The sequence below is a fragment of the Taeniopygia guttata genome, chromosome 15 (genome assembly GCF_048771995.1).
Source record: "Taeniopygia guttata chromosome 15, bTaeGut7.mat, whole genome shotgun sequence".
In the NCBI taxonomy this organism is placed as follows: domain Eukaryota; kingdom Metazoa; phylum Chordata; class Aves; order Passeriformes; family Estrildidae; genus Taeniopygia; species Taeniopygia guttata.
In genome coordinates, this window is record NC_133040.1 from 9,728,984 (window position 1) to 9,754,017 (window position 25,034).

At 53.7% G+C, this 25,034-nt stretch overlaps 2 protein-coding genes across 5 annotated transcripts; one reads left to right on the top strand and one right to left on the bottom strand.

Moving 5' to 3' along the window:
- Window positions 1-8,040: 8,040 nt before the first annotated feature.
- On the bottom strand, window positions 8,041-19,320 carry MVK (mevalonate kinase). Of its 3 annotated transcripts, none has more exons than XM_030285664.4 (10): window positions 19,189-19,320; window positions 18,680-18,827; window positions 17,808-17,955; window positions 16,691-16,846; window positions 14,817-14,920; window positions 13,946-13,991; window positions 13,044-13,134; window positions 12,508-12,624; window positions 9,797-9,950; window positions 8,041-9,489 (listed from the first exon to the last, which is right to left on the bottom strand). In XM_030285664.4, exons 1-10 carry the CDS (start codon window positions 19,264-19,266, stop codon window positions 9,338-9,340), a joined length of 1,194 nt encoding a protein of 397 aa, XP_030141524.3. In that variant the 5' UTR covers window positions 19,267-19,320; the 3' UTR covers window positions 8,041-9,337. The 3 variants fall into 3 exon arrangements, with proteins under 3 accessions (XP_030141524.3, XP_072792222.1, XP_072792221.1); XM_072936120.1 differs by having other exon boundaries at window positions 9,261-9,533; XM_072936121.1 differs by lacking the exon at window positions 18,680-18,827 and having other exon boundaries at window positions 9,195-9,489; window positions 19,189-19,303.
- An 88-nt stretch (window positions 19,321-19,408) lies between these two features.
- MMAB (metabolism of cobalamin associated B) lies at window positions 19,409-22,930 on the top strand. 2 transcript variants are annotated; one of them, NM_001245369.1, is given in 9 exon segments: window positions 19,460-19,537; window positions 19,610-19,714; window positions 19,793-19,886; window positions 19,990-20,047; window positions 20,461-20,533; window positions 21,094-21,191; window positions 21,463-21,527; window positions 22,114-22,173; window positions 22,318-22,930. In NM_001245369.1, coding segments are annotated over 9 exon segments (702 nt in total). In that variant the 5' UTR covers window positions 19,460-19,476; the 3' UTR covers window positions 22,406-22,930.
- Window positions 22,931-25,034: the final 2,104 nt, after the last annotated feature.

The window sequence follows — 25,034 nt, forward strand, 5'->3', positions numbered from 1 at the left end:
GGACCCTCCAGACCCCTCAGGGATCTCCAGCTCCTCTGCTGCTCCAGCCTGATCCGTGCTCCAGCCTCAGCTCCACGCCCCCTCCTCCCGGCCGGGATGGCACTGTGCCTCGAATCACAATTACAGTAAATAAATCCTATTAGAAGGACTTTTACTACCGCATGCTCCTCATTACAATCTGCCCAAACCCCCCGGCTCCTGGGATCGCCCTGGTAATGAGGCCGGGATGGATGGATGCGGGAAAATTAACGCTGCTACAAGTTAATTTGTTTTTATTAGCACGCGGTGGCTGGCGGGGGGGTGGGGGGTGGGGGGTGGGTGCCATCCCGCTGGAGCAGCGCAGGGATGAGGATCCCTCGTGGCACCTGGATCACAGCGTGTCATCGTCCCCTCAGCCACCCCCTGGCTGCTCCTGGCCTTGGGGACAGCACTGTCCCACCCCAGGGCGGGACAGGCAGATGGCAGTGAGGAAACAGCACACTGGATGAGGTCACATCTCATTAATAAAGGCTAATTAAGAGTAAATCATCAAAAAGAGGGGTTGGAGTTGTCTGAATAACCCACACAGGTGCTGCTGGTAATTAACTCAGGGCTGTGACAGCTCCTGTGGCACCAAGGGGTCACCAGGAGCATCCCTGTCCCCATCCTCTGCCCCGTGGCCACCAAGTGTCCCCCATGGCACCAGGAGCCATTCCTGCAGGAACAGCTGGGCCTTCTTTGGGCTTGGAAAATATAGATCCCACCATTAATAATACATACATTTATTAAAATTAAACCACCGGCAGATATTACATCCAGCAGCACTGAATTATGGATAGACCTCAGCCCAACCTTTGTTTTTAATTAAAAAGCCCCTTTCAGTAATTCCATTAAAGCAGCAGCTTATGTTTTCCTCCTCTCCCCCCCTTTCAAGCACAATCCGGCAGCGTTCGGGTTGCGCTGATGAAACGGCTTTGAAGTTTCATGAATTGCTGATGTAATTGAATAAAAATAATATTAAGGGGAGAGAAGGGGCGGGGGCAGAGAGACAGAGAGAGAGACTTTTCTCTAAACCTAAATCCTAATGAAATCACCTTAGCGCGGAGCGGAGTGACAGCGAGCCGCTGGATTTGTGCATATTCCCTAATCCTAAACCCATTAGGCAGGAGGCTCCATGAGAACCACATGTTGCGGATTACAGCCGGGAAAAAGGCTCCCACAAAACCCCAAACCTCCCTCTAATTGCCAGGGGAGACACAGACACTCCCTCCCCACTCCGAGGGTGGGAGGTGCAGCTCAGACCCCCCTTGCCAGCAGGTCTTTTAGGGAATTAAGGAGGGGAGATTTCCAATTATTTTGCTGTGTGCTGTCATTAATGGAAATAGGATATTTTGCCGTCCCTCAGCTGCTTTTGGAAGAGTGGCTGTCCCCAGGGATGCTCTGCTGGAGGGGGTGTTTGGGATGAGCTCTGGTGGCTGCTGGTGCTTCCAGGTGGGAAGGGGATCAGGATCTCTGGGATTGGGAATAGAAAGGAGCTGTCCTGCCCATGGGAACTAGAGGAACCTGCTCTAGTGGAAGGTGTCCCTGTCCATGGCATGGGGTTGGAACGAGATGATCCTCAAGGTCCCTTCCAACCCAAACCATTCCAGGATTCCATGATCCTATGGCAAACTTGCCTTTCCTTTTTTCTCTCTCTCCTAATTCCTTCCTTCCCAATTTAAGCTCCTCTCCAGGATAATGCAATAAAGACATGAAGCACCTAATTTTCGGTGGGGGACAACAGACACGACGGTGTATTTACCCAGTCAAACCATTCTGAAATCCTACAATTAAGGCTTCAATCAGATAAATGCAATTACATAATACGATCTTATACGATATAATTAAAAACATCTGCAATCAAACCGAAGCCGATGGTACAGTAATCCTCAATCAGAAATTATCCAGCTCCAGCACAGAGGTTCCATCCCGGAATCTGGCGGGACACGGTGGTGACAGTGCCATCCCCACTGAGGGAGGATGATGGTGGCCACAGGGAGCTGGAGGGACCTGTGGGCCAGCTCATCTTGTCCTTGCCTTGCTGTGCCCCCAAATCCATGCCCACGTTCCCTGGGACACTGGCTCAGCAGGCACAGTGGCACACAGAGGTTGTGCCACACACAAGGAAGGTGTCCCCAGCTCTGCTGGGGTCTCAGGCTGGCAGTCCCTGCCTGCAAAGCAACCAAGGAGTCTCACTGAGAATGGGAACAGAAATCAACACCCACTTTTGGCTGTGCTGGCCACACCAGTGCCCCATCCTGCTGCTGTGCCAGACTGCGGCTCCAGGGCGCTGTGCCCAGCCCTGGCGCGTCCCCGCAGCCGCCGGCTGGCACCAAATGAAGACAAATGGGCTGGGTGACACATCAGCATCCATTTACTGATGGCAGCACCACGTCAGGAACGCTGGGGATGTGCCAGCACCAGCAGGAGGAGTGGCAGAGCTGGGGCCAGCACCTCACCTGGGGGTCACAGGGGGTCAGCGGGGTCAGCCTTGGGCTTCCACACCCCCAGCTCTGCCCAGAGCCCACCCAGAGCTGTTGGCAAGAGAAGGATCTGGGTGGGATCCAGCCCTGGCAGCACGGCCCTGCCACGTCCCCATGGCTCTGAGCCCCTCACCCCTGCAGCCCCAGCTCCTGCCCTCCCTCACACCTGCCTCTCACTGGGAGTTTTTGGGGGTGCACATAAGAACCCTCCTTGCCGGTGCTGACTGATCTCTCAAGTGGCTCCGGCATCCCAAAACAGCACGTGGCATTCCCAGCACTGGAGGGGATATCCCAGCACTGGAAGGGATATCCCAGCACTGGAAGGGATATTCCAGCATTGGAAGGGATATCCCAGCACTGGAAGGGATATTCCAGCACTGGAAGGGATATCTCAGCACTGGAAGGGATATCCCAGCACTGGAAGGGATATCCCAGCACTAGAAGGGATATCCAAGCACTGGAGGGGATATCCAGGCACTGGAGGGGATATCTCAGCACTGGAAGGGATATCCCAACACTGGAAGGGATATCCCAACACTGGAAGGGATATCCCAGCACTGGAAGGGTTATCCAAGCACTGGAAGGGATATCCCAACACTGGAAGGGATATCCCAGCAGTGGAAGGGATATCCCAACACTGGAAGGGATATCCAAGCACTGGAGGGGATATCCAGGCACTGGAGGGGATATCTCAGCACTGAGGGATATCCCAGCACTGGAAGGGATATTCCAGCAGTGGAGGGGATATCTCAGCGCATATTCCCGCTCTGGAAGGGATATTCCAGCTCTGGCAGGGATATCCTGCCCATGAGGTGCCCGTGCTGCAGTTGTCCAGGGGGTTCAGGAGCAGCCTTGGGATGAGGCAGCAGCACCGACCCCGCCAACCTTTTCCACGCCCTGACCTTTCCCCAGCCCCTCTCGGAAATGCCACGGAGCTCCTCGCCCGGCCAGGCGAAATGTCAGGGAGGGTGGATGGAATATTTCCAGCCGCTGTGCCGGGCGCTGCGGGGGGTTTTCCCAGCACTTCGAGTGGCTCTGGAGGGAACACGGGCCGAGCTCCAGCCTGTCCCCATCCTTGTCCCCATCCTCGTCCCCATCCTCATCCCTGTGCCACCCCAGCGCGGGGCCGAGCTGCGCTCGGCTGGCTGCGAGCGTTTAAGCAGAATTGAGTGTGTGTTCAGGCACTTTCAAACACAAGTAATCTTCATCTGGGAGACAGGAAGTGAAATATGTTATTGCCGAGCACAGTAAATTACCCGTGCCAGCCCCGGCGGATAAAACATCGCCGTCGCCGGCCGGCGCAGTCACTCACCCGCGCTGGGCCGCCACCGCCCCATCAATTACACAACAAACGGCTGCTGGTCAGCCTGGACATGCCACCGGGACTGGTGTGGCCACCGTAGCACCGGGACCCGCGCTGGCACCAGGCAGGCACCCGGTGTTGGAGGATGGATTCCTCCTGGAAAGCAGCAGAAGGTCAGCGGGAGCTGGGGATGGACTGGCACCTCCAGCAGCTCCTCCAAGCAGCTTGTGCCGGCTGGTTCAGCTCCTGCTGCCCGGAGTGGCCCCAGCGGGGTGTCCTTGTCATCGTGGCGATGCTGCTTCGTCAGGGCTAACGAGCTGCTGTGGCAGCGGAAGCACCCGGGGAAGGCGGGAGGCAAACGTGCAGCTCCCCCTCCTTTATTTTCCTGGGAAAGACCTTCAGAAAGCCAACCCCGAGCCCATAAAATAAATAAAATAAATTCCTGCAACTTTAACAATCATTGTGTTGGATTTGGGAGATGTTATTCCTCGTGACAGACAAGGGCAATTATCTGCTATCCGCCAGCAGTTTTAGCCTAATTTCATTACTGCTGTGCAATTCTTCCCGAGCCGCCAGTCTATCACTGTCTCCCAGAAAGGATTAGCCGGCACTTTCTTCATCTTCAAATGAATTTTAGCTGTCATGCCCTTGATGAATAGAAGAGGGAGGACGGTGAACCCACGCCGGTGAGCAGCAGCCCGGCTGTGCCACGGCGCCAGCACCGGGACCGTGCCAGAGCATCACCTGGATGTGCCCTGGGATTTCCTGCCATGCAGGATGAATCGGCCACTGGGTTTTTTGGAGAGCACCCTGGAAGCGGGCAGGGCTCAAAGGTGGTGCCCGGCATCCAGGAGGGATTAAAATGACAGGATCTGTAATACAAGGAAATAATGAACACGCCATCCTTCCCCCTCACCAGGACATGCTTATCTGTCAGCCCGGGCCACTGAGGGATAGAGAAAAGCAATTTCAACTTCAGAGCTGAAACTGCAGAGGATGTTGCAGGGAGAATGTCCAGGAGATGCTGTCCCAGGAGGATCCACCGCGGTCCCGGAGCTGATGGGAGAATTGAGGCTTCATTTTCCTGGCCAAGCTGGAATAAGGCACATGGATCCCAGCTCAACGTGTGCCAGCATGCTTTGTCCCCGTGGCCTCAAGCTGTGCCAGGGGAGGGTCAGGAGGACATCAGGAGGAATTTCCCCACGGAAACGGTGGTCAGGCCTTAGCAGGGGCTGCCCAGTGAGGTTTGGAATCCCCATCCCTGGGGAAGTGTCCAAAGAAGGTCTGGATGTGGCACTCAGTGCTCTGGGCTGGCGACAAAATGGGGATCAGGCACAGCTTGGAGGTCTTTCCCAAGCTGAATGATCCTGGGATTCTGTGAAATAGCAGAACCCACCAGCAAGGAGAGGCCAGCTGCCCTCAGGACAGCCAGAGGGGTGCAGAGCCCATCCCGGGTCCCCCCAGGACGTCACCTTGCGTAAACGGAAGCTCTGGAGCCAGGGGCTGGCACTGCCCCAGGGCTCTGTTATTTTTGTAAACGTTCATTCCCACCCGGCACAGCATCCTGGCAGAATATTTTAGCACCTTTAATGCAATTTCCTTCTCCCTCTGAAATATCATTTTAATAGAACCCAGCCACACCGTGTACCTGCTCCCTAATAAACCTCTGCGACTTTAATGAACTAAATAGCAAATTACTTTTTTATTCAAGAATGAAATTTCATCATATTCATAATTCATATTTTATTTCAGACATCTGCTGCTGATTACATTACATTTAACTAAAATTAGATGATGCTCAGAATGTAATTAAGCCCCTGCCAAATTCTCTGGCCCACCAATACCAGCCTCGCTCAGCGGGGGCTGCTTGGAACCTAATATGTAATTAGGAGCTATTTTCTAGCTGTTTTTAAAGTCTGAAAATTAGCTGCCTTTATTAATCACACAGACAAATATAAAGCAGAGCCAACGCTTGCTGAAATTTCTAAAAAGGATTTTTTTTTAATTATACACCACATAGCACTGAGACTCATTTTGAATGTTGATTTGTTGTGCACTGACATTTTGACAACTAGTTCTCAATTTGTCTGTCGTAGTTAGGCAACAACAAAGCAGACGGTAATACTTAACTTTCAAAACCTTCAGCGTGCTGGGAGGGGAGAGGGATGGGGGGGACAGGACAGGGGGGACGGGCTCCCCACGAGCCCTGGGAGTGGGGGAGCCCCAAAATCCCTGGGGATGGCAAGCAGAGGGGACAAGGGATGTGACAGATGCACAAATCGCCCTTAAAATGACTCGGGGGATGTCCTGACTCGCCCCAGGGGACCCCCACACTTCCCAAACCCTCCCAGGACACGGTACGGGCCCTGCAGGCCGTGCAGGGGGTCCCAGTGCCACCTCCTGTCCTCAGGAGGGACCCCTGGAGCAGCGGGAGCCCCGGGGGTGTGAGCAGCCCCCCAGCCCCCCGTGACTGCGCGCTGACATTTCCTCTCTCTCCCTGACCCCGTTCCTGCTCTCTCCGTGATCTCCAGTAATGTCACTGCCTCCTCAGCATCTACTCAGCGGAGCAGAAAGAAGGCACTGCTGACACGAGTGCAAACAAACAATAATACCATCTGTGCCTGCCAGGGCCGGGCGGGGAGCGCTGGGTCGGCTCAGGGGAGACGTGCCAGGGGGGGCAGGAGCCCTCCGGGGTACCGGGACATTCCCCAGGGATGGGGGAAGACACCCCGGCAGCGATGCTGTCCCGGGCACTGGCTGTGAAGGACAAGATTTTAAAGGTATTTTTATTCAAAGTGTTTCCCTTTTTGCTGTCACTAAACACCGGTGACCCCCAGCTCTCACCGGACCCCCACGCTCTGCAATTCCTCAATCCCTCCTTCAGGCTGGAGCACAGCCTCCCCTCCCCGTCCCTGTGCTGGCTATTAGAGCAAAGCCAGGCTCGTTAGTCTTGCTGCAGAGCTCGTAATGTGAAAAATGAAGCTCAAGAAAAATTAGCCAAATTACCAGGCTAATCCTTCAGCAGCAATCGCTGCCCTGCTGCACATCCGTCCCGCGGGGTGCCTGGGAGAGGAGGGGCTGATCCGTGGGGAGAACACGCTCCACAGGCTGCAGCTTTGCTTCCAAAGCAGCAAAACACAAGAGAGACAGAGCTGTGCCTCCTTCTGCCCCACTCCGTGTCCCCGTGGGGCATCAGTCCCACAGGAGCAGCTGCTCCGGGCCGAGGAGGGGCAGGGATGGTCTCCGTGTGGCTCAGGAGTCACTGTGACCTCGGTGGGAGTGCAGGGGTGATTCCCGTGTGGAAGGGGGGCTCAGGAACATTCCAGCCACCCCTCGGGTTATCCTGCTGGGTGTAGCAATGCCCCTGCAGAGTTTGAGGGAGCTGGCAAAGGAGGAGTTTGGAAAGGACTGAACAGACACTCCCGTGCTCACAGATGGATGTGAAATCTGTGCTCGCTCCGGACTGGGACTGGCTCCAGCTGCTGACTTCGGCAGATCCAGTCCCTGTGGCACAGGGAAGGCAGATCCCAGCAGTGCCTGTGTCACCCTGGACCCTTCCCACAGACCCCAGTATGGGTCACCCTCCTGTGACACACTGCCACCACCCTCCCTGCCCTGGAACGTCACCACTTCCACCCTGCCACAGAGCAGATGAACACAGGTTGGACATCAGGAGGAATTTCCTCATGGAAAGTGCGGTCAGGCCTTGGCAGAGGCTCCCCGGGGAGGTTTGAATCCCCATCCCCGGAGGTGTCCAAGGAACGCCTGGATGTGACACTCAGCACTCTGGGCTGGGTGGGAAAGTGGGGATTGGTCAGAGGTTGGACTTGATGACCTTGGAAAGCTTTCCCAAGCTGAATGATCCTGGGATTCTGTGAATTTCCCCTCAGTTCTAGTCCCCAGCCCTCAGAGCCAACAAGGCTGAGCCCCAGACATGCTGTTTTGAAGGGAAGTTCCTGTGTTGGATCTGGCATCTCTTTGTGCCAACATCACAAAGTCGACACATGTAAGTGGTTAAAGTCAACACGCTCCCAGATCCTCACATTGATTACACTGTATTAGAAAATGGTAAATTATTTATCAGCCTTTCTGACTTGTGATTAGTGTAAAGCAGCTCTCAGATGCAAATTGGAATTGTAATTAGACATGTAGAAAGGCAGCATCTGAGACCTGCTTTCCCGAAGCAGTGTAAGGTGCTTTTTTCCTTTTGTATCCAGAATAATTATCAAAGAACACTTTGCACATAAAAAAAACCATGGATTTATTAAAACCAGAGACAGTTTTACATGGGATCAGGGAACTAAAGCAGGTCACCATGATGCTGAGAGTTCAGAGCTAGAACATCTCAGCTTCTCACACTTGACTTTTTTTATCCCTGGTCTGGAAGAGGAAGGCAAATGCCCCACCTCTGCCAATTCATTACTCAGCTTTGAGTGAAGTGATTCTTGAACACAGCTACACTTAAAAACCCACTTAAAAAACCCACCCCAGACAAACAGAATGATGATAAAACCCCCTTGGCAGGTACAGCAGAGACCACAGTCCCTCAGAGTCAGCTCATGACTCCCAGAAATTCCGGCCTCAGCCACTTCCCCTTCGTTCTGTGGCACAGCTCATTAAAATTTCAGGAGTAAAAAATGCATTTACATTTCTGTAATAAGTCTAAATGCATTTAGGTTTTAGAGTTTGTCAACTGCAACTTATGGTGAGCTTTTGAGGACGTGGTTTGGGTTTCTTTCCCCTATTTAATTACACCAAAGTAAACCCAACACCAGGCAGGGTCAGGGACATGCTGGTTCAAGACTGAAGTGTGAGAGAAAAGCTTTTGCAAGGAGGAATTTTAAGCCTGCCCTTGGCCTGGAGCTGCCATCCTTGCAGGTGCTGTTTGAGTCAGACCTTGAACATGTGAATAAAAACCAGAGCCTGACTACAGGACTCTGCTTATCAGCCCAGGCAGAGATTATGGAAACGAGTGAAAATCAGTAATTTCACTAGAATTGCACTTTATCTTGCATTTTAATTACCCAACACTTAATTAATAGCGGGGAAGAGCTGTATTAAACGTTTCCTCTTCACTAGGAATGTAGTCCAGAAGAAACAGAGACCTGAGCATCAAGCCCTGAGCTGCCAAAGATGCTCTTCACCCAAAAATGTCAAAGCACCGTGCACATCCACCTTGCCAGCTCCCACAGGACAGCAGGGATGAGGGAAGAGACACCACATGCATCTGAAGCAGCAAAGTGTCATTATCCACCCTGGAATCCAGCCAAGCCCCTCTTCTCCTGCCCCTTGGGATCTGCACAGCAGTTGAGGAAGGAAATTCAAACCAGGATTTTCGAGAGCCTTGGTCAAGCACCACTGGGTGGATGCCCCCAGGTCCCCACTGCAGCCCCAAATCCCAGTGACACCAGGCCCCAAACTGGCTCCATACCCACGTCTGGAGGCCCTCCTCCAGGAGAGGGGACAGAAGTTTCCAGGCATCTGGGCACACAAAGCTCCGAGGACGTGGTGCCAAGAGCTCAGAGGCAGCAGCTCAGCTCTGGGCGAGCGCGTGCAGCACTTGGGCACTCAGAGAGGAGCAGGAGTGCAGGGTCACCCCGGGGGCCCCAATCTTGGTCTCCCAGCATTCAAATCCACAGGCACACAAGTCTTGCTTGGCTGCTTCCACGGCCAGCGGGGAGGTGTCTGCCAAAAGCAAGGCAAGAGCAGCCAGAGAGTCAGTTCAGCCACTGCAGGGAGAGGGAAAGGGCCATGGCTCCTCCAAACACAGCCCCTGGCACAGGGCCAGCGCCCGCAGGGGCTGACACACATAAATGAACACTCTGAATCAGCCCTGGATCACACACTGCAACCCACAGTGCCAGGCAGTGCTGGGACACATCCCACCCATCCCTCCAGAGCCAGACCAGGGCTGGCAGTGATTCCTCTGCTTCCAGACCTGCCCCCACCAGAGCTGTGAGGAAGAGGAAGATGCCCAAGGGGCTGTACTGACCTGGTGGCAGCAGGGTGATGCCACAGCCACCCCCACCAGCTCCAGTCAGTTTGCTGTGCAGGCTGTGGGATGCTGTCACCTGGCACAGCCTGTCCAGGGAGGGGTGGCCCACTCCGAGCACATTTAAGTGGTGCTGGTTTATGTCAAAGAATTCCTAAAAGCAACCACAAAGAGAGGAGATGAGCACACAAGGAGACAGAGGATCTTCACAGCAGTGGCAACCCTGCCTTCCCAGCCACCCCTTCACAACCACCTCATTTCTGCAGAAATTTGGCCACCAGCACCAAGGAGCAAGGTCAGGCCAGAGTCTGAGCTCTGAGCTGCTCGTGTGTCCCTGTCCCCCTCACAACTTGCACAGTGACAGGAGTACAACAGCTCCAGCACCTTCCAAGAAAATCCTGATCACTGCAAGCTGCCAGCAGGAATTTTTTCCAGAGCTCTCTGATGCCTCCTGACTGCTTCTCCTCTGCCCTGTCACTCGAGTGCTGAGCAGGAGGCTGTGCAAGGCCCCTCTCTGGCCGTGGGAAGGGCACCGAGCCAGCAGCTCTCATTCCTGCCTGTCACCCTGCCCTGCTCTGCAATCTATCCAGCAAAGCCAAAGCCAGGGACTTCTGACACGGCTGAGGCATCGCTGGAGAGGTGACACAGAGGGACGTCCCTTTGTTTGCTCTGTGCTGCACTTCTCCCTCCTCACAGGCAGGGCCTGGGCTGGGAGCCAAGGAGCCTCGGCAGCACCACGCTGGGAATCTGGCACCCAGCTCAAGTGGGGTCGAGAGGGTCCTTCCCTCTGGGAGCAGCACAGGCCCCTCTCTGAGCGAGCCCACCCTCCTGGCAGAGCTGTAGGAGCATCCCTGCCATGCCTCCCAGCCAGCCAGACCTGCTACTCCTGGAGAAAGCTGCCTCAGCAGCAAGGTCCCAACAGCCCAAGGATGGACAACACCACACAGAAGTGGAAGTTACAGCTTCTCCCCTCCCAGCAGGACAGGTGAGGAATTCGGGAGCAGAGGGAAAGGCTTGGCCTGTGCTTGGAGCAGGATTAGGAGCAGACACTGGCTCCCTGAGCACCACAGGGCCCTCCCAGCCCTGTGCTCCCTCCCCCAGGAAGCAGCACTGAGCTCTTCCCTGCCTGCAGCTCCCAGTGGGCTAGGAGGGGCTCTGTGCACAGGGAGCAGCAGGGCAGGTGTCAGCCACATCCCCCTCCCTCAGCTCCACATGGGATTCCTGCCAACACACACAGGAGGGGACGCTGCAGAAACAATCCCTCTCCCCTCTCCAGAGCATTTGTGCCCAGAGTTTAAGGCACTGTGGGAAGAGCAAGGAGTGGGTGGCAGGCAGAGCTCAGCCATCACCCACCCCAGGCTGGGGAGGACACCCGTCCATCCAGAGGCTCTTTATATGCCTGAGTGAGGGCACAGCACTGCCTGTGATGATCCAAGACACCTGTCATCTCCTGATCCAAAATCTGCCAGGAATCCAGTGACAGCTTATGACACACTAGACTAGTTCCATGGTTCAAATACAGCGCTGGCCAGAGCTGCACATTTCAGAAACAGCCCAAAAGATGTATTTATATATCTATGTGCTGCATCTAATCAGCTGGGCCTCTGTGGGCTCTTCAAGCACTAGACAAAACAACAAGATTCAAGCCAGGAACCTGCTCACTGCAGTGCTGATTCCTGGGTGTGGGACACAAGGATGCTTTGGCATTTTCCATTTGAGGATCTCAAAGCACAACTCAAATTATCCCCTCTCTTCCCTGTCCCCTGACACTTCTGACAGCCTGAGGATGTGGAATTAAGATGAGGAGCTGTGTGAAGCTGTGCTGTGAACAGATTGCAGACCTCTCCCAGCTGATGGCAGCTCAACCCACCCTGGGGTGTCCAGAATCTCACCATCCCCCTGATGCCAAGGGAGCAGGACTCTGCTATGAATCCCATGGGAGCAATTCAGAATAAGAGCAAGGACAAGCAGAGGTCCTCCTGAGAGCCAAGGGGAAACATCCAGATACCAACATGGACTGGTACCAAATGGTTCCTGAGCGTCCAAGCTGGCTCCCAGGGCCAGGCCAGGTTTGCCTCAGCTGGGACACAGCCACACATCCCTCTCCCACGGTGCTGTGGAGCAGCATTACAGCACTCTCAGCACTTCTTCCACTCGGAAGCCTGTTCCTCCCCCCTCCCCAGCCTCTGCTCTTTGAGCAAAGCCAAGACAAACAGATCTTTGTGTGCACCTCGTGCATCAATGTCAGGTCAGCTCTGGGCACAGCTCTGTCTGTGGCTCTGCGGAGCCAGGACGAGCCTGGAGCAGCAGGAGCTGGCTGGGAACCAGTCAGTCCATCACAAACCAGTGGCTCTGGGCTCTCCTCACTCCAGCCCTGGCAGTGACAGAGCAGTTGCTTCACATGCAGTGACTGCCAGAGCCGTGGCACTCAATGCAAGAGAAACAAACCCTCCAGGGCCACAGGTCCCCAGAGCCCCAGGCCTGCCCCTCCCTCCCTGCACACAGCTGGGAAGAGGCACCAGCAGCAGCTTCTGCCTCCAGGCTCCAGGAAGGGCATTAAAAGCAGCTCACCCAGACCACAGTTTTGCTTGGAACTGAACATTTCCTGCTATCACTTTTTTTTTTTTTTTCTCAGACCTAATGTTCTTTAAATGACATTTTGATGTTCAACAGTAACAGTGGCTAAAAATACTGGCGAGCAAGCCCCTTACCTCCAGCACAGGGTAATGCTCTGGTGATGGATTTGCAGGCATCGCTTCCAGAACACTTTGGCACTCCTGAGAAATGGCATCGATGGAGTCCAGCACCGGGTTCATTATGGCAGGGAACTGGAAAGGGGGAAGGAGGGATGTCAGGTGCCTGCTTGCTGCTCTTCCAATACCTCTGGGTGGAAACTGGTCCCAGTCTCTTTGAGCTGGACAATTCCTCATTCATTCCCAGAGCAGGGCAATGGTAACCAGTTCCTGACTGCAGAAAAGTGAGGAAGAGAAGGAAACAGGCCAGAGGAAGGAACTGCTCTTTTCATGATTGCAAATTGGTGATTTTAACTCCTGTTAAACTGGAGGAAGGGAGGAGATGAGCTCAAACCCCATTCCCAAGCAGCTGGGAGACTGGAATACAGTGGCTACAGGAGAAATGTCCCAAAAGATCCCTGTGGGACCTGCAGTCCCACATAAGGGGAGTCCCTGAATGAGGGTTATCTCCCAAAGGTTATCCCCCCACATCTCCATCCCACAACCACCTGCACCTTCAGGATCTTCTCCTTTACACCAGCCACCAGGGTCTTGGTGCTCCGAGGGACTTTTGTGTTGGTCAGCAAGATCCTCAGTGTGGGCACCCTGAAAGCAACAGGAAACAGAGAATCTCAGAGCGCTTTGGACTGAAAGGGACCTTAAAGCTCATCTCATCTCAACCCTCTGCCATGGGCAGGGAACATCTCCCTGCCTCTGTCCTTCACACTCCCCAAGCCTACAGCTCATTCTGCCTCAAAAGGCGTCTTTGAGCAGGATAAGGAGTCCCATTCATTTTACAGGACTTCAGCAGGTGTTTCAGTGCTGGCTGGGTTCAGGCTTGTTCCTCCTGGATACAAGGAACAACTGTACTAGAGCTATAAATAGGACTGTAATGTATTTACTAAAATCCACGTTTTTCAAGCAAATTTTTTCCTTTGAAATACTCTCTACAAGAGTAGCCAGTAGTGGCCATTAACTGCTAATAGAGCAATTTCATGCACTGTGAAAGATTTTAATGGAGTCAGATTATACTTCTCTGGCAGGAGGCAGAGGGAACACACAGGACCCAGATTTCTCTCTGCCAATGGGTTTTCCCACCACCAGGTAAGCACAAAGTTCCCCCTCCCCACAATGTCATTTGCTGCCAGGAGCAGATCCATTCCTGCTGCCCATAATGCCATGAAATTAATATTGATCCTTTGTGCTGTGTTCATCTAATGTCAGATAATGACCAAATGTTTTATTGTCCCCATCCACCCCAACAACTGAGGCTGCCCACACCCAAAATGGGGCTGCAGAACCCTTCCCACACTCCAGCCATCTCCCATCATCCTCATACCCTCCAACACCCACCCAGAGCCTCTCTGATACGTTCCACCCACCGTGTGTGAGGGTTATTTTTAAACTCCAATATTACCTCTTTAACGGTGTGATTTTTCCTGCTTGGTATCTCAGGGCTCCACCTAAAGTAAAATACATGTATTGTCTCACTACAGAGTGAGCTGAGAGATAACACAGGTCTTTCATCTTCAGAACCTCACCCACAGCCTGTGACAATAATTGCAAGAAACACCAGCTAAATGAACCATGTTCTCCAGCAGCACGGCCCTGCCTCACCCTGCTGCCTTAATGAGAGAGTCTGGCTGGATGTGCTCAACCCAAGGCCTTTCCCTTTGCTCTCCTCTCCTCCAGGATCACAGTAAATAATTTTTGAAAAGGCAAAGAGTTTGGCCAGTGTGAAATCTCTCCTGAGAAAACAGAATCCAGCAGCGATTCCCTGTGGCAGAGCCAAGCACATGGAATTCCATGGACTGAACGTGTGCACTGGTGTCAGCAGCCATCCTGCAGCATGGAATTTCATTGTCCAGAAGGAATGTCTCACTTGGCTCCTACCCTCACAGAGGCACTGTGATTAGGTCTCATTAGAAAGATTATTAACAGTCTCCAAGGACACTTTCAAAACACTGGGAAGTCTCTGCTAATTGAAACTAAATGACAGCTGTCCAACTGCATTTTCCCCTGCATTATCCCTGGGACAGGATTAGGTTTCTTTGTTCACTGCAGAATGTTTAAATATCAGTTATTTGCAGTGAGGTCTCTGCCCCATGGCACCTGCCTGGGAGGACAGAGCTCTGGTGTTCCTGCAGCCCATTCCCAACATTCCAGCTGGCTCCAGGCCCAGCTCACAGATGGGGCAAACTGAGACAGGGGAAGGATTCCCTGTGCTCAGGCCAAAACAGGGAGCTGAATTTGGGAGCTTCTGCCCAAGAAGCAGCAAACACACCTACCCCAGGTGCCAACAGCATTGTCCACACCCGATGGATTGCCATGGATCACCCGCTCCCCTCGGAAGGCCCAGCTGTTAATCAGAGTCAGCTCTTCTTCTGTCCACCTGGAAGACAAGGAAATAACTCCAACACAAACCACTCCAAACCAGTGCATAGGGAGGGTTCAGGGGCAAGATCCCAGCCCTGGTCTGGTGTTGATCAGATTTAATGGAATTCAAGTCCAGACTCATCCCCACCTCACCAAAGAGGGTGTGTTACCACACACACTGGAAAGGCTGAGGGAGTTGGGATTGTTCAGCCTGGAGAGAAGCTTTGGGGTCACCTAATTCCAGTGCCTGAAGGGGCTACAAAAAAGATGGAGAGAGGCTATTTACAAGGGCCTGGAATGACAGGACAATGGGGAATGGCCTTAAGTTGACAGAGATCAACAGGGAAAAATTCTTCCCTAGTGAGGGTGGTGGGGCCCTGGTTGGGCAGGGACATCTTCCACTAGTCCAGGTTGCTCCAAGCCCCATCCAACCTAGCCTTGGACACTCCCAGGGATGGAGCAGCCCCAGTTTCTCTGGGCAGCCTGTGCCAGAGTCTCACCACTCTCACAGGGAAGAATTCCCAGTATCCCATCTAATCCTGCTCTCAGTCTGAGCACAAAAACACACCTCTGACCCTCCCTGCACACCACAAGTCTATTCAACAGGTATTCCATGCTGGGGCACTGGCACAAATCCACATTTTGGGAAAGCCTCGCAGCATATTGCAAGGCAAGGCAGAAATTCCAAGAGCCACCTGCTATCTAGAAACCATTCCCCTTCACTCCTGCTTCCCTGGGCTTTGGCTGAATGTCCTTATCCTTGTCCACACACCTCGCATTCCACCTGCCAGGATTTAATCTGGGAGCACTCAGCAAACAGCTCACACCAGCAGCCTCAGGAACAGGAGTAAATCACTTGTTTTTAATCCTCTTTGAGAGGCTGCGATTCCTCCCGACACAGAAGCTGTTCTATCCCGCTGTTCTTTTCTTGCAAAAAAAAAAGCAAAACCCTTCTGAAGTCTGACACTCCCAGCTCTCTGCATGCCAGCTGGAAGGCAGGAATTATGCTGGATCCATGCTGAAGCCACGGAGGGCGGGCAGGGAATGAAGACATCCTCGCTGCACCACTCAGAGCTGCCCTTTTATTTCCCAATTTGGGAGATTTGCTCAAGCACAAAGTGCTCCCAACAAGAACCTGTTTCTGGGTCAGACTGCAAATTCTGGTTCAGAAGCAGCACACAGAACCACCCCCCTTTCTGTCTCACTCTCAGCCCCACACAAAATCCCACACAATAGAGGGTCTGCCCCTCCAGCTTTGATTTTTAACAGCTTCAAACAGAGCTCCCTCTCACACTGGCACAGCACTCCAGGCTTCCAAAGGGGAGCTCCAAGGGCAGAAGGCAAGAAACTCTCTTTCATCAGGTATTGATAAAAGGGAAAGACAGGCAGGAGACCAGGAGGAAATATAGCACATGCAGAAAAGAATTCATGGGAAATGCAAAAAAAAAAATCCCAGAAATGATCCTCGAGGACTCAAAGCAAAACCTGGAAGATGCTCCGAGCCAGAGGAAACTGAGTTTGAAAATTTTCAGTGTGTTTTATTTGATTGGAAAAAATAAAGCCTTTTCCCCCCTTTTCAGGTATGTTTATCTGACCCTAAACAAGGAAAACAGGGGGAGTTTTACAAAGTCTGGGAGAGGGCTGGGAACTCTGGGCATGGACAGGAGATGGGCTCTGGGTGTCAGTTGTGGTGACAGCCAAGAGAAACCAGCAGAGGTGGCAGTGCCAGAATTTGTGCAGGTAAAAGGAAAGGTGGGGCACAGGGAGCAGAGTTGGAATTCCTTACCGGGATGTGGATTCTCCCTCCTGCAGTGGGCAGGAGATGGCTCCACACACCATGAGCAGGGCTGCAGCCAGGCACACAGCATAGGCAGCACTGGATCCCAGCCCTGCTCCCGTGGGCAGCTCCGACCACACCACGATCTCCACGCTGGGAACATCCCTGGAAAAACAGACACACAGGGACTGACACAAGCACCCTGAATTCCACCTCCAGCCAACATTTAAAAGGCAAAGGAGGCCAGTTAGGACTGATCAAAGGGAAAGCTGATTGAGAACTGGCATCATCAGCACATGCATCTGACACACTGGGGCTTCAGGAGGGCTCATTCCTGAATGGAGCAGCCTTGGCCAAGCCATTGTGCTGGAATAAAGCCCTCCTGAGTGGATCCATGATTGGCACAGCTTGTCAGGCTGCTAGCAGGGGCACTTTGTAACTAAATACCTGAGCAGCACCATAAAGAGCCCCTTCAGAGGTTGCTGTAAACAGGATTGCAAACACATTTCTGAATAAAGTGTAAACATCCCAAATGTGTATTTGCACAGCCACATCCCACTGGAGCAAGAGGCTGGTGGGGAAGATGGGACATGGACATATCCACGTCCCTTTGCTCCACTGAACACACCTGGGTTGTGTTACAGACCCCAGATTCAAGCCCAGGAGGTTTTCAGGGCTGCTGAGTGACAGCCCCAGTGCCACCCTGAGAGTGCAAGGAAACCACAACCCAGTTCTTTATCCTTGGATTTCTTGGATGAGAATATGGAAGTTGGGCTCTGCTTTGGTTTCTGACACTGCCCTGAGCACCCATCCACTGATCATTGACAGTGCTGGGCAAGGCTGAGAACTGGAACAGCCCCAAGTTCTCCAAGATTTTTAGGCAGATTCAGCCCATAAAGAGATCAGACTCAGTTCAGACAATAAATTCACAGTTTATTTCTGTTTTTCCAGCCTAAGCCAGGATGACAGGAGCTGCCTGCTGGAGGGAGGGGTGTGTGTGTTTGCGACTGTGGCATGAACTGCTCTGGTTTCAGCGCTCAAAACTAAGTGAGAGCAGAGACTCCCAGCTCACCTGCCTGAAGCACCCACCCACCACCAAAATTTTGGGGCAGCAGCAGAGCCTTACCCATACTTAGCAGAAATAGCCAGGCACATATACAGGAAGGCAAGAGTAGCAAGACTTTCTGGAGCTGAAGCCCCAGCAGCAATTCCAGCAAACTCCCTCAGTGCATCCAGCTGTTCTACGCTGGGGGACTTGGACTCATCTTCATCAGCTATGGAAACAAGCAGGGGAGAGTTTAAACACTTAAAAACCAGGGAATTGTTACACTGAGAGCAGTATTTGCAACAAAACCTTCTGTTACAGCAGGCAGAAACAGCTGGGGCTAATTTCAGGTTCTACCTGAGGATCTGTGATAAAATAAAAGCAAAATCTCCACCAGACACTCTGAAATCCCAGGGTTTCCACACTCCACACTTCCTGCCTACACCTCCCAGTGCATCCATCCATACTCACTATGGAAAACACGGCAAGTCACAAACTCTTCATTAAAGAATGTGGATTTTGGAACTGGGATGTCCTGGGGCTCCAGCCAGTACAAGGTGCTGCAGAAATTCCATGAGGGCTGGTGTGGGATAGACAGGCAGGAACACAGGCCCAGGCTGGCTTCTGCCTGTGTCACAACATTGCCCAAGCCACAACAGCACCAGAAAAAGCCCCTGGAACCCAAACCAGGAGGGGACAGGGCCACCTGAGCATCAGCAGGGTCACAAGGGGAATGTAAGTAACTGAGAGGAGCAGGGACAGGTCAGTGAGCAGGGTCAGAGATAAGAGGGACAAATAACCCCACGGTGGTCCCTGCAGAGTCACCCCACGGGGGTTCTGCGAGGTCACCTCATGGCGGGGTCCCAGCACGGTGACCGGGGTGCAGCGGGCACCGAACGGTACCGAGAGCCCCTCGGTGCCCCGGGGCAGCGCCTCCTTCCCCCGGGCCTTGCCTGCGATCCGCCCCCGCAGGGCCCGCAGCCCGGGGCTGTCCCAGCTCCTCCGGACGCCGACGCCGGGCAGGGAGACGCTGAGCCGGCCCTCAGCGCCGGGCCGCAGGCGGAGAAACGTCCGCAGGTCCAGCGCCACGGCCAGGGCCACCTGCGGGCGGAGAACGGGGCTCAGCGAGGCCTCACCGGCTGGGCAGCCCTCACCGTGCCCGCCGTGCCCTCACCGAGCTGGGCAGCCCTCACTGTGCCCTCACCGAGCTGGGCATCCCTCACCGTGCCCTCATCGAGCCGGGCAGCCCTCACTGTGCCCTCACCGGCTGGGCAGCCCTCACTGTGCCCGCCGTGCCCTCACCGTGCCCTCACCGAGCTGGGCAGCCCTCACTGTGCCCTCACCGAGCTGGGCAGCCCTCACTGTGCCCGCCGTGCCCTCACCGAGCTGGGCAGCCCTCACTGTGCCCTCATCCAGCTGGGCAGCCCTCACCGTGCCCTCACCGTGCCCACCGTGCCCTCACCTTGCCCAGCACCACCGCGTGCTCCCCATGCAGGATCACTTTGCCCGGCGCCGACACCGCCAGCTCCCGCCGCCACATCGCAGCCGCCTCACGGCCCACGCCGACTGACAGCCCCACCCACCAATCGGAGCCGCGCCCTTGTCCCGCCTCCCTGCGCTCAGCCAATAGCAGGGCGCGCTGAGAGGGCGGGACTTGCGGGCGGCCAATAGGAAGGGGGCGTGGCGGGGTGGCGCGGCGCTGGGGTGACGGCGTGGGCTGAGGGCGGGACGGTGACGGCGGCCGGGAGGGATGTGGCGGCGGGCGGCGGTGGCGGCGGGACGGGGACTGCGGGGCATGGCGGGGCGGGCAGGTGAGCGTGGGAGGGCCGGGACTCCCTCTCGGTGTCGTTCCGTCCCTCATGGTGTCTTTCTTCCCCTCACAGCGTCCCCCGCCCCGCCGGTGTCCCCTCACGGGTTGTGCCTCCACAGCCCCGAGCGCGCCGCTGCCGAGCGGGCCCCGAGGATCTACACGAGGACGGGAGACTCAGGTAGAGCCCGGGGGGCACCGGGGAGCCGCGGGCAGAGCTGCCCAGCCCAGCCCTGAGCACCTCCCGCCTTTCCCAAAGGATTCTCCAGCACCTTCACCGGGGAGCGGCGGCCCAAGGGTGACCGCATCTTCGAGGCCCTGGGAGCCACGGACGAGCTGAGCTCGGCCATCGGGTAAGGACCGGCTGGGAGCATCCAAAGCACATGGAAAAGCATGGTTGTTGTGATTTCTTCATTCCCAGCTAACTCTTGTTTTGTTTTTTTCACTCTAACCAAGGCTGGCTGGTGAGTTTAGCAGTGAAAAGGGCCACACATTTGTTGATCAACTTCATAAAGTGAGTATTAAGGATAATCTTCATCCAGTGCTATTAAAATATGGACTTCTTAATTTTAGCCACAGTGCTCCCACTGACATGCAGGAATTCAATACATTTAGTATTTCAATATATAAATCTTTAAGACTCCCTTGATTGCTCTCTAAGAAGCAAATTTATTTAACCAAGAAGAAAGCTAGTAGATCAAATTATTAGTTTGGGGCAGACAGATACATCTCTAGTCAGGTCCACATTGTGAACATCAGTTTTGTTGTTACAGAGCTCCAGGTTTGAAATTGGGATACAAACCAAGCATGAGGGCACAGCAGTGACACAGGTCCTGCCTGGGCAGCCTGTGAGTTTGCCAGGCAAACTGAGCACAGCAATGCAAAAAGCCACGGCTGGGAGTGACAGCAGCTGTGATTTTTGTCCAGGTGCAGTGCATGCTGCAGGATGTGGGCTCCAACCTTGCCACGCCGCTCTCCTCGGCCAGGGAGGCTCACCGGAGTAAGTCCTGCCTTTCCTGGGGTGGCAGGGCTTGGGCACAGCCTGGCGTGGGTGGTGGGATGCTGAGGGATGGATTTGGTTTCTTAGGACTTGCTGATCCAAGAAAGCAAAATCAGAGTATGTGACATTCACATTTTCTGGACAGAGAGACATAATTCTGTCAGGAGAAGTGCTGAGAGAAGAAGAGAAAACAATCTTTATCCCTGCTCCTTTGTTTTCCCCATGTGGAGATTGTTTACCTGCAGTGATGGCTGGGTTGGGTTCTGGTGAAGGTTTTTTGGGGTCAGTGACCAATTGGATCCAGCTATGGTTTGGAATCTCAGCAGAGAGTCAGGAGTTTGAGTTAGTTAGATAGTAAATAATGTATGTATGTAAGTGTGCTAGTAAGTAAAGTATGTAGAATAATGTAGTTTTAATAAAGCTGTCCTTCAGCCTTCTGATCTGGAGCCAGACATCATCATTTTCTTCCCTGAGTCGGGGATCACCACATTTTTACTATAATAGTTCAGCTTGTTGTCTGAATCACTTTTTTTCAGCTGATTCTGCTTTCCCCTCTGTAGAACGAACGTCGTTCAGCGAGAAGCCTGTCCTGGAGCTGGAGCAGTGGATTGACAGTTACTCAGAGCAGCTCCCTCCCCTCAGAGCCTTCATCCTGCCTGTAGGTGCTGCCTGTGCCCCTCACTTCCTTGGGTAGCCCTGCTCCACTGCTCACCATGGGAAAACAGCCTGGGAAGCTGCTATTTCCATAGGCAAGCACCAAGAGAAAAGCAGAGACAAGGAGCTGGGAGTTACATCTGCCCACCCTGCTGCACTGGGATGTCCCTCCCTTGCCTGGCCATGGCACAGGGATCAGTTCTGTGTGTGTGGGAGGGGAGGGGAGGCTGTCCCTGCTGGTGCAGACACTGAGTGGTGTTCCCTTGCTGTTCCAGTCTGGAGGCAGGAGCAGTGCTGCTCTCCACTTCTCCCGAGCCGTGTGCCGCAGGGCTGAGAGGTGGTGAGTGCTGTGCTGGGATCACCCTGAGGAAAGGGGATGGGGACACCCCAGGGATACAAACCAGGGCTGGGCTGGGGGCTCAAGCCAAGCTTTTATGTGTTTTGTCCAATTCTAGGAGTGCAGCAGGCACAAAGCCAGGCTCTGTTCTTCCTTTCCCTTAGTGGGGTCATCCAACCTAAACCTTTTGGGATTCTGTAGCCCCATCCAACCTGGCCTTGGAGACTTCCAGGGATGAGATATCCACAGCTTCTCTGGGCAGCTTTGCCAGGGCCTCACCACCCTCACAGGGAAGAATTTCTTCCCAGTATCCCATCTAACCCTCTGTCAGTGGGAATCCATTCCCTCTGTCCTGTCACTCCAGGCCCTTGTAAATAAAATAGTCTCTCTCTGTTCAGTGATTTCCCAGACACAAACATTTCTGGCATAATTTACCCTGCCCAGATCCCTCTGGGAAGCAAAAGTCCTTCATTTCCGCAGAAGTCAAACTGGGGGACCCCAGGAAAGGTTTGGGGTGGGAAGAGGCTCCAGCCTTTGTGCACTCAGAGCTGGAAAATTAAACACCAACATTTCCCTTTGCTTTTCCCAGTGTAGTCCCTTTAGTCCAAGCAGGAGAAGCAGATCCAAATGTGGCCAAGTATTTAAACAGGTAAAAAATAAAACCCCAACCCGTTGCCCTGTCCTACTGAAGCAATCCCTTCGTCCTGGGAATAAATCTGTGGAGTTTTGCTTCTCAACAAGCTTCTCTTCTGGATAAGATCACTGGTTTTCCTGCTTTTCCTTTGCTTTCTAGGCTCAGTGATTATCTCTTTGTCCTGGCACGTTATGCTGCAATGAAGGAAGGGAAGGAAGAGAAAATCTACATAAAACCTGAGCCCTAGCTGGGAGCTGGAATGTCTTTTCCTTGATTATGGAAAACTAAATCCAGTTGACTTCTTTTGTCAATCAAGGAAGGGAGAGAGAACAAGCCTGACTGGAAATGGGAGCTGCCAAGGATTTCCATGGGACATAACCAGGAGCTTGTTGATAAATCCTGAGAGGAACAGAATCACAGAATATCCTGAGTTGGAAGGGACTCGGACACATCTGTCCTATTCCCTGGGCCTGGCCCACACATCCCATTTGAGGATGGCTCTGGAGTCACTGCTTCTCCCAGGTGGGAGTGAGGCAGGAGAATTCCAGAACATTTTGGAGATGCCTTCATTTCCCTGGGCAGCAGCAGGTGCTGTGGGAAGGCTCTGACAGGACTCTGAGGGATGATGAAGAGAAAACAATCAGCTCCTCCTTTGAAGGCACAGTGCTCGTGTGGAGCAGCAGCTGGAGGCCTTTGGGAATTGTGTCCACAGCTCTGAAATAATAAATGTGAATTTCCTTGTACCAAATGGCCACAAACTGTCACATTTTAACACTGAGCCCTGTGTGCTTTGCTGCTCCAAGTCCCTTCCAATCCATCAGCTCTGGCTGGAGCTGAGCTGTACAGATTTACAGGAATGCACCAAGAATTCCTTGGCTCTGGCTGCCTCTTGGAATTTCTCTGTGCTGACAATCCAGTGCATCCTCTGCCAGGAACGGGGCTCACAGGGGTGAAGCAGGAAAGGCCAAATCCCAGGGTCTGTGTGCTGGGGTTGTCTCCACGTGGAGCTGTCCCTTGGAATGGTGTGACCAGCTGCAGGAACAGCTGGAGGAGCAGAACCCAGGGTTTGGGAGCACCCAGGGCACTGAGGCTGCAGGAAAAGGGGTTGGGGTGAGGAGCAGGGCCCTGCTGGAGCTGGGTGAGAGGAGCAGCACCCTGAGGGTTCCTCCCAGGGGGTCTGTGCTGACCCTGGAACATTGCTGGAGAGAGCTCACACCCACAGTTCCACCTTTGCACTCATATCCAAACTGCTTCAGCTTGGAAATACAACTGGGAAGAGCCCATGGGAAGCCTGCTGGTGTAATTTTTCCCCCTGGGAATGGTGTGGGCTGCAAGGTGGTGATGCAGCTTTTAAATCCATCCTGCCCTTCTCCCGTTCAATTATTTGAGTAGAACCAACCTTAAACTTGCTCTCCAGAGAATCTCTGGCGCTGTGTCCCTTTTTTGGCCAGTGAAAAATGCCCAGGAATGAGTGAGGAGTGCCCAGCACTAACAGATCCCCTGGCTCATCACTCACCTGGGTTTGAGGCAGATATTTCATGCCTCTTGTTAATGCACATTTTTCATGGAGTAATTTTCCAAGCCTCAGCCTGGAACACATCCTGGTGACAAATGCTCTGGATTTGGATGGTCCCATCAGCTGCAGTGTCACCTCAGCCATTCCCTCTGCCTGCTCCATCCAGTTTTACGAGAGCTCTGGCTCTGAGACTGAACCTTAGGAATCAAGAGGCTTTTCAAGTTTAATTTAATAAAATCCTTTGCAATATAAATTCTTCATGAATGCTCCATAAATCAGCTTGGGGAGGGATTTATAGTATTTCCCTTTTTTTTTCCAGCTGGGGGGAAGAAAACTCACTACTGTTTTGGGACCAAAGCTGGCACCGTTTGGATTGCAAGGAGAAATAAATCAAGCTACTACACTTAACATGATGGAGAGATTAAATTTACTGGGGTGCTCCCAGCTGCCCCCAGCAGTTCTTTCTGGAGGGCTGAGGCAGAGGGAGATGTTGGGGTGACCCTCATGTGTCACTAAGCAGGGATTGACTTCAGGAGGGAGTTGAGACAAGGCTGCAGCTCAGCAGGGCTGGGCCAGGGCCAGAACATTCTGTTCTGAGAGTTGTCCCCAAGGTCACAGGACAGCCATGGGCTCTTGAGCTGGGGGGGCTCACCTGGGGAAAAGGAGGCTCAGGAGGGACCTTCTGGCTCTGCACAAATCCCTGACAGGAGGGGACAGCCTGGGGGGTCAGGCTCTGCTCCCAGGGAAAGGAGAGGAAACTGCATCAAACTCTGCCAGGGGAGGGTCAGGCTGGACACCAGGAGGAATTTCCTCATGGAAAGGGTGGTCAGGGACTGGAAGGGGCTGCCCAGGAAGGTTTGGAGTCCCCATCCCTGAGGTGTCCAAGGAATGTGTTCCATGTGTCACTCAGTGCTCTGGGCTGGTGACAAGGTGGGGACCAGGCACAGGTTGGACTTGATGGTCTTGGAGGACTTTTCCAACCTGGATGATCCTGGGATTCTGTGATTGCTCAGGCTCTGGTGCACCCTCCTCACCAGGCTGGAGCAGAGGCACTGGGCAGCTGAGCTGGCCCTGCTCCTGACCCCACAAGGTCAGCCAGGCAGCAGCAGCAGAGTGACCAAAACAAAACCCAGCCTCTAAATCCAAATAAACCTGCCTTGCTCTGGGCTGGCAGTTGTTTTTCCAAGCTCTTTGTCTCTTCCCAGCCATACAGCATAGGGATTCCAGTGCCTGCACCTCATTAATATCACGGGGGAAGGCAGATGCTTTGTCCAGGCTGCCCAGCTCCAGCGCCCAGCAACATTCCTGCCTCGCAGGGTGCCTGATCTGGGATTGCTCCAGAGCTGCCAGCACAGCCATA